Source organism: Heterodontus francisci, chromosome 37, assembly GCF_036365525.1.
Source record: "Heterodontus francisci isolate sHetFra1 chromosome 37, sHetFra1.hap1, whole genome shotgun sequence".
NCBI classification, from domain to species: domain Eukaryota; kingdom Metazoa; phylum Chordata; class Chondrichthyes; order Heterodontiformes; family Heterodontidae; genus Heterodontus; species Heterodontus francisci.
The window spans coordinates 22544810-22559093 of NC_090407.1; the positions used below are offsets into that span (position 1 = coordinate 22544810).

Sequence of the window (14284 nt, forward strand, 5' to 3'; positions counted from 1 at the left end):
TGATGCAATTATAGTGGCTAATTAACTGTCAGCATAATCCTTAGCTGCAGTAAAAATGTCAATTAACGTTCAGGCTTGGAGTACAGAGATATAGTACTGTTGATGTATGCAGCATTGCTCAGACTCCATCTGAACTACTCAGGTCACCTGATCATCAGAAAGCTCCTATTGCCCTTTGAGAGGTCACAGGGACGAACAATGAAACTAATGTCCAGTTGATCTTGAAGATTTCAAGAATATGACGAAGTGAAAAATTTGGTAGGGTCTGTATGGACAACTTGTTCACTATAGTTTAGAGACTTCTAGAGAGAAAGAATTGAGTGATATGATGACAGGTGAGTGGTTGGAGTTGATCTTTCAAACAGATATGGGCTTGTAATGATTTCTGCATTTGACTCTGTGCATGTGTCCCAATGTTGTCTGCTAGATATCAGGTTTATAAAGTTCTGCCTGTAATCCTTCAAAACTGTTTCCATTCACCCGGAATCTGTTTGCCCTTCTCCTTTGTTATCATCGCAATTTTGATTCTGTATTGAAAGTCATTGTCTAAAGCTTTTAATCATCGCTTCTGGCTTAAATTGTGTAATGTTATTATAATCACTTTCCTTTAACTTTTATCAATGCACTGTCTGAACTGTATCAAATTGTGCTTTTAATGTTTTAAGTATATATTTGTGACCCTTTATTAGGAATAAAATAATTCTTAGATGTGGGCTTCACTGGCAAGACCACCTTCATTGTCCCTGAAGTGGGCCTGAACTCGCAAACAAAATATAAAACTGAAGCGGCTTTTTTAAATATACTTTTAAGCAATAGTGCAAAGACTCTTAATTATCAGAGGTAAATGAACCATTTGAGCCTTGAAGAAAAATGTTGCGAAATCTGGTTATAAGTTGTTAGTATTTAGCTTGTTCCAATATTGGAGGCATTCTCCCATCTTCTGCTGGAAGGAGAGCTCTGTTAGAGTAATCCTAAAGATACTACTTGTTGCTTTAGATTGCATCAAAGCCCTTTTATGTACTGTTTAACAATAAGGAGCTCTCTTCCCTCTCCCAATAATGAGTTTAGCAATAGGAAAGTAATGCTTCCCTTTCTCTTTAGGCTGGTGGTGAGCTCAATGGAAGTACTGGAAAGCTGCTTTGCTGTTGGATCGTCAACTGAAAAGGTAAACTTACTTGCCTTGGGGATTCAGGGAAAGGAGAGAAAGGGTGTGTGTTATTTTCTTGCTCAATCAGTTGGTGGGCAGGTGCTCTTTGTTTTCGAGAAATCCCTTTTGGTTTCTTTCTCATTTTCCACCTGGTCCTCTCTGAGGATATCTGGAGAACTGGTTGCTGGATCAAGAGAATTAATCATACCAACTTATCTATTGGAAAAGAGGAGTGAGAGTGCTTACAGTAACTGTGTCTGTTCTCTTACAGGAAAAGAATAAACAGACTGCTTTGGAACTGGCCACTACTTTGCTGTCGATGCCAACTCCATCCAGTGTTCAACAGCAAACCAAGGGGCTGCTGGCAAGTCTGCACAACAGCCGTGGCAGTTATCATAATCATAAGGTGATGTGTGTCTGGTGAATTGCTTTTCACACACTTGTATGCAACCAGTCTGTGTGTCAAACGCTGGGTGCATCTGTAGGGCATTTATTATGGGGCCAGGGACTGTTGCTGTGTCAGCTCCACTGACACAAGAACACAAGCCAGCCATTGGATGGCCTGCAATGTTGGATGCAGATGTCCATACATCGAGTGTTACTGAGCAGTACCAGGCAGCACTGGGCTGATCTGAAGCTGACCTTTCAAACTGGTGATGGCATCAGCTAAGGTCTGATACCAAAATCTGTTTTGGCTTGTCCACTTCATTCTTCAACTCAGCAGGAGAATACATGCTTACAAGTTTGAGAATATGCTGCAATAATGCTATACTTTGTTCTGCAAGTGCTGTGTATAATAGCAGAAAAGGGGTGTATGAAAGTAGGGTAGGCATTCATCTGGCTTGTAATGTTTGAATAACATAATTACAGTATCTTCAATATGTGTTCAAATAGTTCTCTTTTCCATGTTTCATCAGGATCAAGCTTTGCTGAATAATGCTGTGCAGATTCTGAATACTTGGAACAAGGATGGTCGTGACCTTGACCCAGAAGTGTTTCAACGACTGATTATCACAGCACGTTCCATCGCGATGATGCGACCCAATAATCTTGTGCACTTCACGGAGGTGAAAGCATCACAAACTGATAAAGGTGAGCTTTCGCATGTGGATGAGGTGATTAAATACTGGAAATATCCAACAGATCCACCTGTCTCAATGAAGAGAATGGGTGAGTTCAGGTTCTGAGTATAGGCATTTAATCAGGATTGGAAACTGGAAGAGGTGAGCCCCTTATTAAGACGGTTAAGGTGGTGAGGGAAGAGAAAAGCAGAAATCAGGAATACTAACTCCTGCCACAGAGAGGGATTAAATGTCCAGCTAAACTGTTTTTGAAAAGCTGTGGAGAGATGAAAACAGATGGATCGTACGCAGACATCATTCCAGTGTGACAGTGAAAAGATACTGAAAGAAGAAAAGGAAATGAAGATAGCTAAGTGAGGGAAAGGAGCACATGCGCATATGCACATTCATGTGCATGCGTGTTCCCATGCATGCATATGCACGCATGAACACTGGAAAAATAAAATAAAAACTGCAAGTGCAGGAAATTTGAAATAAAACCTGACGAATTGTGGACACAGCAGGCCCATTAGTGACTGAGAAAAGATGTCCAATACCCACCAGAACTGTGTTATGTAAAAACAGGAGCAGACCATTCAGCCCCATGAGCTTGTTCCACCATTATGTTACATCATAGCTGATCTGTACCTCAACTCCATTTACCCACCTTTGATCCATTTCTTTTGATACCTTTACCGAATAAAAATGTCTAACTTGGTCTTGAAAATTTTAACATGCCCAACATCCACTGACTTTTGGAGCTGCGAGTTCCAGATTTCTTCTACCCTTTGTGTGGGGTAGAAAATTAATTACTGATTTCACTCCTGAATGGCCAAGCTATGTTCCCTTGTTGTGGATTCCCACATCAGGGAATAATTTCTCTGTATCCAGCCCTTCAAATCCCTTTAATTACCTCAATTAGATGACCGATCAACTGTCTAAACTCAGGGGAATACAAACCAAGTTTTTGCAACCTTTTGTCATAATTTAACCTATTAAGCCCTGATGTCATTTTGGTGAATCTGTACCCCCTCCAAGGTCAATACATCTTTGCTGAGGTTAGCAGCCCAAAACACAATGCAGTGGTCTAATCAGCGCTTTGTACAACTGAAGTATTGCCATTTCCAGACCCCTGAGATAAAGGCTGATGGAATGTTTTTTTGGATTCCTTTTGATACTGTGCACTAGTGACAAGATAAGAAGTAGTACTCACATTTCTGCTTGGTATGAATGGAATGTTTAGGGCCCTGAGCAATGCTGTATGAACAAATGAACAGGTTTCCTGTCTCTCTCTCTCTCTTGCATGGGAAAGTGACAGGATTGGTAGCTGAATGTTGGGTTGGAAGAATGGCCAAGTGTATCTTTGAGGGAATGGTCCCTCTGGAGAGCAGCAGAAGAGGATAAAGATGTGTTTTGTGTGGAATCATGTTATAAGCAATGGAAATAGTAGGAAATAACTGAATGAATGTAAAGGCTCGTTGTTTTGAAGGTGAAGACAAGGGGACATTATTATGCAACATTATAAATAATATGGTACATGATCCTGGACTGACACTGGTTTGCAGCTAGCACTAACCCACCTCATCAAACACCTACAGGTTTCACACATCTCCCTTGTTTCAGTTGTGACCAAATACTTCAGGATGCTTACACTGCATATTTACTGATTTTTGATCTGTTCTGATTATGATTATGTAATATGGCCAGGATTTTTTTTTCGGGGAACTCCAGACCCTGAGTAGGCTCGCTTTCAGTAAAACCATGTTCAAAATGAATGTTTGCCACTGATCTGACAATGTCTCTTAACTCCTCTGGGTCCACACTAGCAGGATTGTGTAGTGCTGGCTGTTGGTAATGAGTTATTAATCTTTACAGTGGTATAATAGCTGTTACTGGGTAGGTGACTAATCTGTCCAGACTGAAATCTGGTCTTATTGTGCAGATAAAACAAAAACAGATTTGCCAAGTCATTCACCAACACAGAAGTGTTCCATATACTAACTAAAAGTTATCTGGCATGTGGAGTCCAACCCACTGCAGTTAAATCATCAGTGTGCAGTTAAATCATCAGTACTGTTGAAGCATCGCGTCCTGTTGAAGCATCGCGTCCTGTTGTAGTGCTGGGCAGTTAATCTGAGTGCTTGCAGTGTTGATAGTCGTTCAGATCAAGGCAAATGACAAAGTTCCATGTGACCATATTCAACAAATCGCTGAATACAGTTCCATTTAAATTACCAGACCATTAATTTATCGGCCACGGTAGTGTAGTGGTTATGTTATTGGACTAATAATTCAGAGGCCTGGACTAATAACCTGGAGACGTGAGTTCAAATTCCTCCGTGGCAGTCTGTGAATTTGAACAGTTTAAAAAGAAATCTGAAAATAGAAAGCTGGTATCAGTGAAGGTAACCATGAAATGACTGGATTATTGTAAAAACCCAACTGGCACACTAGCATCCTTTACAGAAGGAAAACTACTGTCCTTATCTGATCTGGCCTGTAGCTGGCTCCAAACTCCAATAAAGCAAGTGCATGAGACTTAACTCCCTTCTGAAGCAGCCTAACAAGCCACTCTGTTGTCGCAAACAGCTACAAAAACATAATAAAGATACAAACTGCCTACCTAACAGCACTATGGGAGTACCTTCACAAGGAAATTAGGGATGAGCAATAAATGCTGACCTGGCAAGCGATGCCCACATCCCTTGAAGGAATAAAAAATTAGGATGAGGCAGATAGAGTGAAATAGCAGATTTTAAGTGTCTTATTCTGCATAAAGCCAATTACTGACTTTATCCTTTCCCTAGAAGGAACAGATGAAAGAGATCAAGTCCACAGGAATGCAGAGGTCGAGGGGTGCAGTTTTATCATGCAGTTAGTCACTCATTTCTGGAGGCTCCATGCTTCCAAACCTAAGAATGCATTCCTGGCTCCCGCCTGCTTGCCCGGTAAGATGAACTATAACACAATGACTGCATGTTTCAACTCGTTTATTTAGTAAATCAGAAAAGTAATGCACAGTATGACATAAAATATAATGAAATAGGATTCTAGCCACCGGTTACTCATAAGTTTTAAAACTGGAGCCAGAATTCCAACTGAATTCCTTTGATACTTTTGTGAAGGAAACATGCTTATTTCACAGTGTCTAATGGTTTACAGTACTAAATATGATTACTAGTGAGTTGTTATATGCTCGTGACATCTTATCGAATACTTTCTCAAGAAAATATCAAGATCAGCCTTTTATAAAGTGGGAGAACTGTGTGTTAGTGACATAGAGAAATAACTTTTCAAACATTAACAAAAATTTATATGGTCTTTAATATATTAAAATATCCCAAGGCACTTCGCAGGAGTGTTACAAAGCAATGTTTTCCAGTGGATCTTGTCAGTAAACATCTGTATCTGTATAATGTTGCTTTAGCTGCACTGACATTTGCCAGCTACTGGGAGGTTCGGTTGATAGAAATGTGCTTCAACAATATTTTTACTGAGTCTTCTTTCTTTTCGACAGGTCTGACTCACATTGAGGCAACAGTGAATGCACTGATTGACATTATTCATGGATATTGTACCTGTGAGCTAGACTACATCAATGCTGCTGCAAAGGTTTATATGCAGATGTTGCTGTGTCCTGTAAGTACCTCAGTTTAACGGAAGGTAATGGTTGTTTTTTTGGTTGTGGTCATTCGATATTGTTGCAACATTTTGTGAGCAATGAGCAGCCTTTTTTTATAATGGATTAAAGGATAAGAGTCAGTGTGAATATATTTGTGAAATGGTCTTTGTGATAGTTCTTGTTATCAGTGTGTTGGGGCAACATCTGTGACTTGGCCTTGCACTAGCCAATGTTCTGTTTCTAAATTAGTCTGAATTGTCTTTCCCTCAGGACCAATCGGTGAGTTTTGCCTGTAAGCAGGCGCTGATACGTGTATTGAGACCACGGAGCAAGCGCAGACACGTCACGCTGCCCTCCCCTCCCCGCAGCAACACCCCGATGGGTAAGGAATTAGAGATCGGAACAGTACCCAACAAAAATGCAGTGATGCAATGTCATAATGTGTTTTGAAATGTCTAGTTGCCAGGACTATTCGTCACAAAAACACAGGAAATATTAATTCCCTTTTAAAAACCTTAAAATATTGAATTGAGAAGAGAGTGTGACCACTTTCTTGTTGTGGTGTTTACAAGACCAAAAATCAGATCCTTTGTGATAATTAAAAGCGTATTTTTCACCTCTTGCCTTCCCTGCCTGGAGAGGTGGAGAGGCATTGGAGAATTGTTTATGCACAGTCTGTTGCTACATAAAACTTTTGAATCAATCACTTTAAGTGCTGAGTAAGAATTCTAGCACATTAGTGTGTATACACAGCACCAGGACACATGGATATGTAGATACTGCTGTAGGACACCAGGGTTCGTCGGTGTGTATATGCTGTGCCAGGACACAGTACGTGTTTGTGTGTGCACACAGCACTAGCACACATCAGTATTTATACACTGTACCATGCCACCAGCATGTGTCAGTGTGTAAACCTTGCACTACTCATACTGGGATGTAAGGTTTTCTATCCATGTGACTTTGCATTGAAGTGTAAGATGTCACTCTGGACTAGAGTCGTACTGGATGAACAGGAGCTTCAGAGTCGGTGACTACAGTACACTGGTTTGCAGTGAGAATCATTTTATTGTAAGGGTCTGTCTCCATTTATTCTGCAGGTGATAAAGATGATGACGATGATGATGATGTTGAGGATAAAATGCAACCGTCAGGAATGGCAGGCAGTGAAAATATCCGTCAAGAAAGTCAGGAACAAAGTGAAGTGGATCATGGAGACTTTGAGATGGTGGTAGGCATCTTAGATCGATGGTGTCTTGTTCATTGACGAAAGGATGAGAGGAAAAGAACAAAAGTAGTTATAGTTAATACATGGAGACTTTTCATTGCTCCACACTCTCCCTTTGCAGCTCTGGGTACAGCCAAGAATTGCAGTAAATCTGCAGCTTTATGTCAAGAATGTAATTGACATGAAATTGAATCCGGAGTTGACTGCAGCATAGTGACATAGCACAGTGGCACTCCATGCACGTAGTTTATTACCTATGGTTCTCTAGGTGTAAAGTTCCAAATACCCATGTGACAACAACGTGCACCTTTAATTTAGTAAAATAGGAGTGTTAACAAACCAAATTTGACACCAAGCCAAGATAAGAAGGATTTTGGGATTGGTGACCAAAAGTTTGGTCAAAGAGGTACATTTTAAGGAATGTCTTGCAGGAGAGAAATGCTGAGAGGTTTAAGGAGAGAATTCCACAGCTTGGGGCCCAGGCAGCTGTTTAACATTTTACGACATTAAAGACACCGTATAAATGCAAGTTGTCATTGGTTGCCTCCAGAATAAAAAATAGAAGTAAAATTATAAGAAGAACTGGTGGGGGTGGGGGAGAAAAGTTCAGAGTTCTTTACACATCACACAGGTAATATTGTCATACTAACACATGTTACTCCAGTTCCAAGGTAGTGAAAGTGGATATAATGAGCCAAGACTGTAAAATTTATTGGCTATTTTCCACCAGCAACAGTTTTGATAAAGGTTACATCTTCTCAACCTCTCACTGCTTTTTCATTCCGCTTATGATCAGGATTGTTCCTTTTTTCCTCCTTTCCCAGTCGGAATCAATGGTTTTGGAGTCGGCTGAAAATGTCACTAATGGAAACCCTTCCCCTCTGGAGGCACTGCTGGCAGGAGCAGAGGGCTTCCCACCAATGCTGGACATACCTCCAGATGCAGATGACGAGACGATGGTGGAACTGGCGATTGCTCTTAGCCTGCAGCAAGATCAACAAGGTACATCCGCAGAGTCTGGGGCATTATACGTTGGGGAACAAATGGGTGACTCGGGATCTGCTCAGTCATTTTGGCTGACTTGTAAAGGACTGAACAGAATGAAGAAAGCTTCCTAAAGTTAATTTCTCTGGAATTATATTTGAAAAAATGACAAGTGCTAGAAGTCCAAAACAAAAAGCAAAATGAGAGAAGCCCCTTAGGCTCATCCACCTTCTTTAGAACCTCGAATCAAATTGGAAATACACAGCAAGTCTGAGAAAGAGAACAGATAGGTTAATATTTCAGGTGGTGATCCTTTGTCAGAGCCAGGCAGCCTAGATTTAGCATATGTTACATTGGGTTGTTACTTGGATTCACCATGTTTAATCCCTGCTCTGGCCAGATGGATGATAAGTGAACTTGTAGACCTAATGAATTTGAAACCTGTGAAATCATCATACACTCCACTGACTGGGTGCAGCCACTCTGGATTTGATAGATGCTGTTGCAGTTAGTTTTGTAATTGAATATTTTATTGATTCTTGAAATAAATTTTCCTGGTACTGTAAACCAGGCAATGAGGCTCTGCTTGTGTAAAAACAGACTCAGCATCTTGTCATGATGTCATGCTGATTGAATGCAGACTTCCTGAATTAGAATTTTCAGTCTTCATTGTGTTCTGCGTATGAGAGTATGCTCTTCCTGGGATCTGCAGTGTGAATAAGTTGCTGATGTTGAGTTTTGCCTTTAATAGGTAGCAGCAGCAGTGCACTAGGCCTACAGAGCCTGGGACTATCTGGGCAAGCACCCAGCTCCTCCTCATTGGATGCAGGAACGCTGTCTGATACCACAGCCTCAGGTAACTATAATGGCTAAATCTGGTACAGATCTGTTGAAAAAAAATTTTGCATGAGCTTCTGATTTGGGTTTTCATGTATTCAGTCATTGTTGGACAGTAATTATGATTCAGGGTGGGGTTTTAATCTGACTCTGTGGTGGAGTGGAGTTGTGGTTGCAAATTGTATTGAGAATTAAATAAAATAAAGAAGATTAAAAGTAATGGTGCAGTTTTTATAAATACAGCTCTTACTCAGAGACATTTGATGTTAGTTCAGGTAGTTGAGCATTGGCTCCCAATTAGAAAGTCTTACAGCAAGCCCTGAGGTCACCCTTCTCTTTCTGTGCTTGTGTCAGCTGGCCATTGACTGAGACTGCACACTTGGTATGTGTCTCAGGAGGAGTTCTGTCAGTTTTTAGCCCTGCAGGTGAAGAAAATGATTCCCATTTGACATACTCCAATTGAGGCAAATTTCATGCTGGTGAATCACAGAGATTGATAGCTTGTGGAGAACTTTGTAGCTCAGATGATTCCCCTTCCTGGCTGCAGGGTGATATTGTGGCTATGAATAACCTGCAGTTGGAGACCAGTATGGAAAGTGAAAAAAAGCTAGGCACGGAAGAGTTAAGTTTCTGATTGGTCAGTTTAGTTCTGAATTTACATCTAAGGCAGCTGCTTCATGTAAGAGGTCTAACAATCAAGATCATGACATTGACATGGGGGAGGCAGTGGTGATGTCACTGGACTAGTAATCTAGATGCCTAGGCTAATACTCTGGGGACAAGGGTTTGAATCCCACCAAGGCAGACGGTGAGATTTGAATTGAATTAATAAATCTGGAATTTAAAAAGCTATTCTAATGGCAACCATGAACCATTGTTGATTGTAGTAAAAACCTATCTGGTTCACTCATGTCCTTTAGAAAAGGAAATTTGCCATTCTGACCTGATCTGGCCTACATGTAACTCCAGACCCACTTTTACATGCCCTCAGTTGCATTAAACCGCTACAAAGTGTAAGAAAAGGAATGAAACCGAACGTAACACCTGGCATCGACCTAGGCACCAGAAACGGCAACGGTGAAGTCAGACCTGTCGACCCTGCAAAGTCCTCCTTCCTAACATCTGTGCCAAAATTGGGAGAGCTGTTCCACAGACTAGTCAAGCAACAGGCTGACATAGTCACGGAATCATACCTTACAGACAATATCCCTGACACTACCATCACCATCCCTGGATATGTCCTGTCCCACCAGCAAGACAGAGCCACCAGAGGTGGCGGCACAGTGATATATGGTTGGGAGGGAGTTGCCCTGGGAGTGCTCAACATGGACTCCGGACCTCAGGAAGTCTCATGACTTCAGGTCAAACATGGGCAAGGAACCCTCCTGCTGGTTGCCACCTAACGCTGCCCCTCGGCTGATGAATCAGTGCTTCTTCAGGTTGAACACCAATTGGAAGAAGTAGTAAGAGCACAGAATGTACTCTGGGTAGGGAACTTAAATGTCCATCACCAAAGGTGGCTCGGTAGCACCACTACTGACCAAGCTGGCCAAGTCCTAAAGAACATAGCTGCTAGACTGGGTCTGCGGCAGGTGGTGAGGGAACCAGCAAGAAGAAAAAAACCTACTTTACCTCGTCTTCTCCAATCTACCTGTCGCAGATGCATCTGTCCATGACAATATTGGTAGGAGTGACCACCGCACAGTCCTTGTGGGGAACAAAGTCCCGTCTTCACATTGAAGATACCCACCACCGTGCTAAATGGGATAGATTTCGAACAGACCTAGCAATGCAAAACAGGGCAACCATGAAGCGCTGTGGGCCATCAGTAGCAGCAGAATTGTACTCAACCACAATTTGTAACCTCATGGCCCAGCATATCCCCCACTCTACCATTAACATCAAGCCTAGGGGACCAACCCTGGTTCAATGAAGAGTGCAGGAGGGCATGCCAGGAGCAGCCTCAAAATGAGGTGTCAGCCTGGTGAAGCTACAACACAGGACTACTTAACATGGGAAGCTGCATGTGATAGACTGGGCTAAGTGATCCCACAACCAATGGATCAGATCGAAGCTCTGCAGTCCTGCCACATCCAGTCGTGAGTGGTGATGGACAATCGAACAACTAACAGGAGGAGAGACTCCACAAATATTGCCATCCTCAACGATGGCAGAGCCCAGCATATCCGTGCAAAAGACAAGGCTGAAGCATTTGCATTCATCTTCAGCCGGAAGTGCTGAGCGGATGGTCTAGCTTGTTCTCTGCCTGAGGCCCCCAGTATCCCAGATGCCAGTCTTCAGATTTACTCCACGTGATATCAAGAAACAGCTGAAGGCACTGGATACTGCAAAAGTTATGGGCCCTGACAACATCCTGGCAATAGTACTGAAGACTTGTGCTCCAGAACTAGCCGCACCCCTGTTCGAGTACAGCTACAAAACTGGTATCTACCTGCCAATGTGGAAAATTGCCCAGGTAAGTCCTGTACACAAAAAACAGGACAAATCTAACCTGACCAGTTACTGCCCTTTCAGTCTACTCTCGATCATCAGCAAAAGAGGGGGACGATGCAGATAGGAAGAGGGGTGTGAAGTATTGGGTGTGATAAACATAGGGAGAGAGGAAGTATTAATGGGATTAGCATCCTTGAAAATTGATGAATCACCAGGACCGGATGAAATGTACCCTAGGCTGTTAAAAGAAGCAAGAGAGGAAATAGCGGAAGGTGTGACCATCATTTTCCAGTCCTCACTGGATACTGGTGCAGTGCTGGAGGATTGGAGAACTGCTAACATTGTACCTCTGTTTAAAAAGGGAGCGAGGGATAGATGGAATAATTACGGGCCAGTCAGTCTAACCTCAGTAGTGGGCAAATTATTGGAATCTATTGACCAACTCAATCTAATTTTTTGAAGACGTAACAAGCAAAATAGATGAGAGTTGTGCAGTTGATGTGGTCTACATGGATTTTACCAAGGCTTTTGACAAGGTCCCACATGGCAGACTGGTTTTAAAAAAATAAATAAAATCCCATGGGATCTAGGGAAATGCAAGAAGGTGGATACAAAATTGGCTCAGTGGCAGGAAACAAAGGGTAATTGTTGACGCCTGTTTTAGCGACTGGAGGGCTGTTGCCAGTGGCGTTGCGCAGGGTTCGGTACTGGGTCCCGTGCCTTTTATGGTATAAATGGTTTGGACATAAATGTAGGGGTCATGATCAAGAAGTTTGCAGACGACACAAAGACGAGGAGGATAGCTGTAGGCCGCAGGAAGATATTGATGGTCTGGTCAGATGGGCGGAAAAGTGGCAAATGGAATTCAACCTGGAGAACTGTGAGGTGATGCATTTGGAGAGGTCGAACAAGGCAAAGGAATACACAATTAATGGGAAAATACTGAGAAGTGTAGAGGAAGTGAGGGACCTTGGAGTGAATGTCCACAAATCCCTGAAGGTAGCAGGATAGATAAATAAGGTGGTTGAGAAGGCATATGGAATCCTTTCCTTTATTAGCTGAGGTATAGAATTTAAGAGCAGGGAGGTTATGCTGGAACTGTATAACTCATTGGTTAGGCCACAACTTGAGTGCTGTGTGCACTTCTGTTCACCTCATTACAGAAAAATGTAATTGTACCAGGGAGGGTTACAGAGATTTACGAGGATGTTGCCAGGACTGGAAAAATGCAGCTATGAGGAAAGATTGGATAGGCTGGGGTGGTTCTCCTTGGAACAGAGAAGGCTGAGGGGAGATCTGATTGAAATGTATAAAATTTTGAGGGGCCTGGATAGAGTGGAGGTGAAGGGCCTATTCGCCTTAGCAGAGAGGTCAGTGACTTGAGGGCTTAGATTTAAAATGATTGGTAGAAAAATTAGAGGGGTGATGAGGAAAACTCTTTTCACCAGAGGGTGGTGGGGGTCTGGAACTCACTTGCCTGAAAGGGTAGTTGAGGCAGAAGCCCTTAACTCATTCAATAGGAGTCTGGATATGCAGCTCACGTGCTGTAATCTGCAGGGCTGCAGACCAAATGCTGGAAGGTGGGAATAGAATGGGTGGATCATTTTACAGCCGGCACAGACATGATGGGCCAAGTGGCCTCTTCCTGTGCTTTAAACTTTCTATGATTCTATGATTCAAAGTGATGGAACGGGTCATCAACAGTGCGATCAAGCAGCACTTGCTCAGCAATAACCTTCTCACTGATGCTCAGTTTGGGTTCTGCCAGAGCCATTCAGCTCCTGACCTCATTACAGCCTTTGTCCAAACGTGGACCAAAAGGCTGAACTCCAGAGGTGAGGTGACAGTGACTGCTCTTGACATCAAGGCAGCATTTGACTGAGTATGGTGTCAAGGAGCCCTAGCAAAATTGGAGTCAATGGGAATTGGGGTAGGGTGGGGGGGGGATCTCTCCGCTGGTTGGAGTCATACCTAGCATAAAGGAAGATGGTTGTGGTTGTTGGAGGTCAATCACCTCAGTCCCAGGACATCACTGCAGGAGTTCTTCAGGGTAATGTCCTAGGCCCAACCAGCTGCTTTACCAATGACCTCCCCTCCATCATAAGGTCTAAAGTGGGGATGTTCGCTGATTGTGCAATGTTCAGCATCATTCGTGACTCCTTAGATAATGAAGCAGCCCGTGCCCAGATGCAGCAAGACCCGGGCAACATCCAGGCTTGGGCTGATAACTGGCAAGTAACATTCATGCCACACAAGTGCCGGGCAATGACCATCTCAAACAAGAGAGAATCTAACCATCTCCCTTTGATGTTCAATGGCATCGCTGAATCTCCCACTATCAACATCCTGGGGGTTACCATTGACCAGAAACTGAACTGCACCAGCCACATAAATGCTGTGGCTATGAGAGCAGGTCAGGGGCTAGGAATTCTGTGGCGAGTAACTTACCTCCTGTCTCTCCAAAGCCTGTCCCCATCATCTACAAGGCAGACATCAGGAGTGTGATGGAATACTCTTCACTTGTCTGGATGCGTGCAGCTCCAACAGCACTTAAGAAGCTCGACACCATACATGACAAAGCAGCCTGCTTGATTGGCACCCCATACACCACCTTCAACACCAACGCACAGTGGCAGCAGTGTGTACCATCTACAAGATGCACTGCAGCAACTCATCAAGATTTCTTCGACAGCACCTTCTAAACCCCCGGCCTCTACTACCTAGAAGGGCTAGGGCAGCAGATGAATGGGGACACCACCAGCTGCAAGTTCCCCTCCAAGTCACACATCATCCTGACTTGGAAATATATCGCCACTCCTTCACTGTCGCTGGGTCGAAATCCTGAAACTCCCTTCCTAACAGCACCAACAGTTGGTGTACCTACACCCCAAGGACTAGAGCGGTTCAAGAACGTAGCTCACCACCACCTTCTCAAGGGCAATTAGGGATGG

The 14284-nt window shown here is 43.1% G+C and overlaps 1 protein-coding gene across 5 annotated transcripts in view; it reads left to right on the forward strand.

The window, feature by feature from the left end:
- The window catches only part of ubr4 (ubiquitin protein ligase E3 component n-recognin 4), a 187034-nt gene that overhangs the window by 96601 nt on the left and 76149 nt on the right, over window positions 1-14284 (forward strand). For all 5 annotated transcript variants that reach the window (XM_068017283.1, XM_068017284.1, XM_068017287.1 and 2 more), the window contains 9 exons: window positions 1102-1165; window positions 1419-1553; window positions 2065-2239; window positions 5016-5156; window positions 5726-5847; window positions 6101-6212; window positions 6931-7061; window positions 7883-8060; window positions 8794-8898. In XM_068017283.1, coding sequence (XP_067873384.1) covers window positions 1102-1165; window positions 1419-1553; window positions 2065-2239; window positions 5016-5156; window positions 5726-5847; window positions 6101-6212; window positions 6931-7061; window positions 7883-8060; window positions 8794-8898 — 1163 coding nt within the window. The remainder of the gene's footprint in view (window positions 1-1101; window positions 1166-1418; window positions 1554-2064; window positions 2240-5015; window positions 5157-5725; window positions 5848-6100; window positions 6213-6930; window positions 7062-7882; window positions 8061-8793; window positions 8899-14284) is intronic.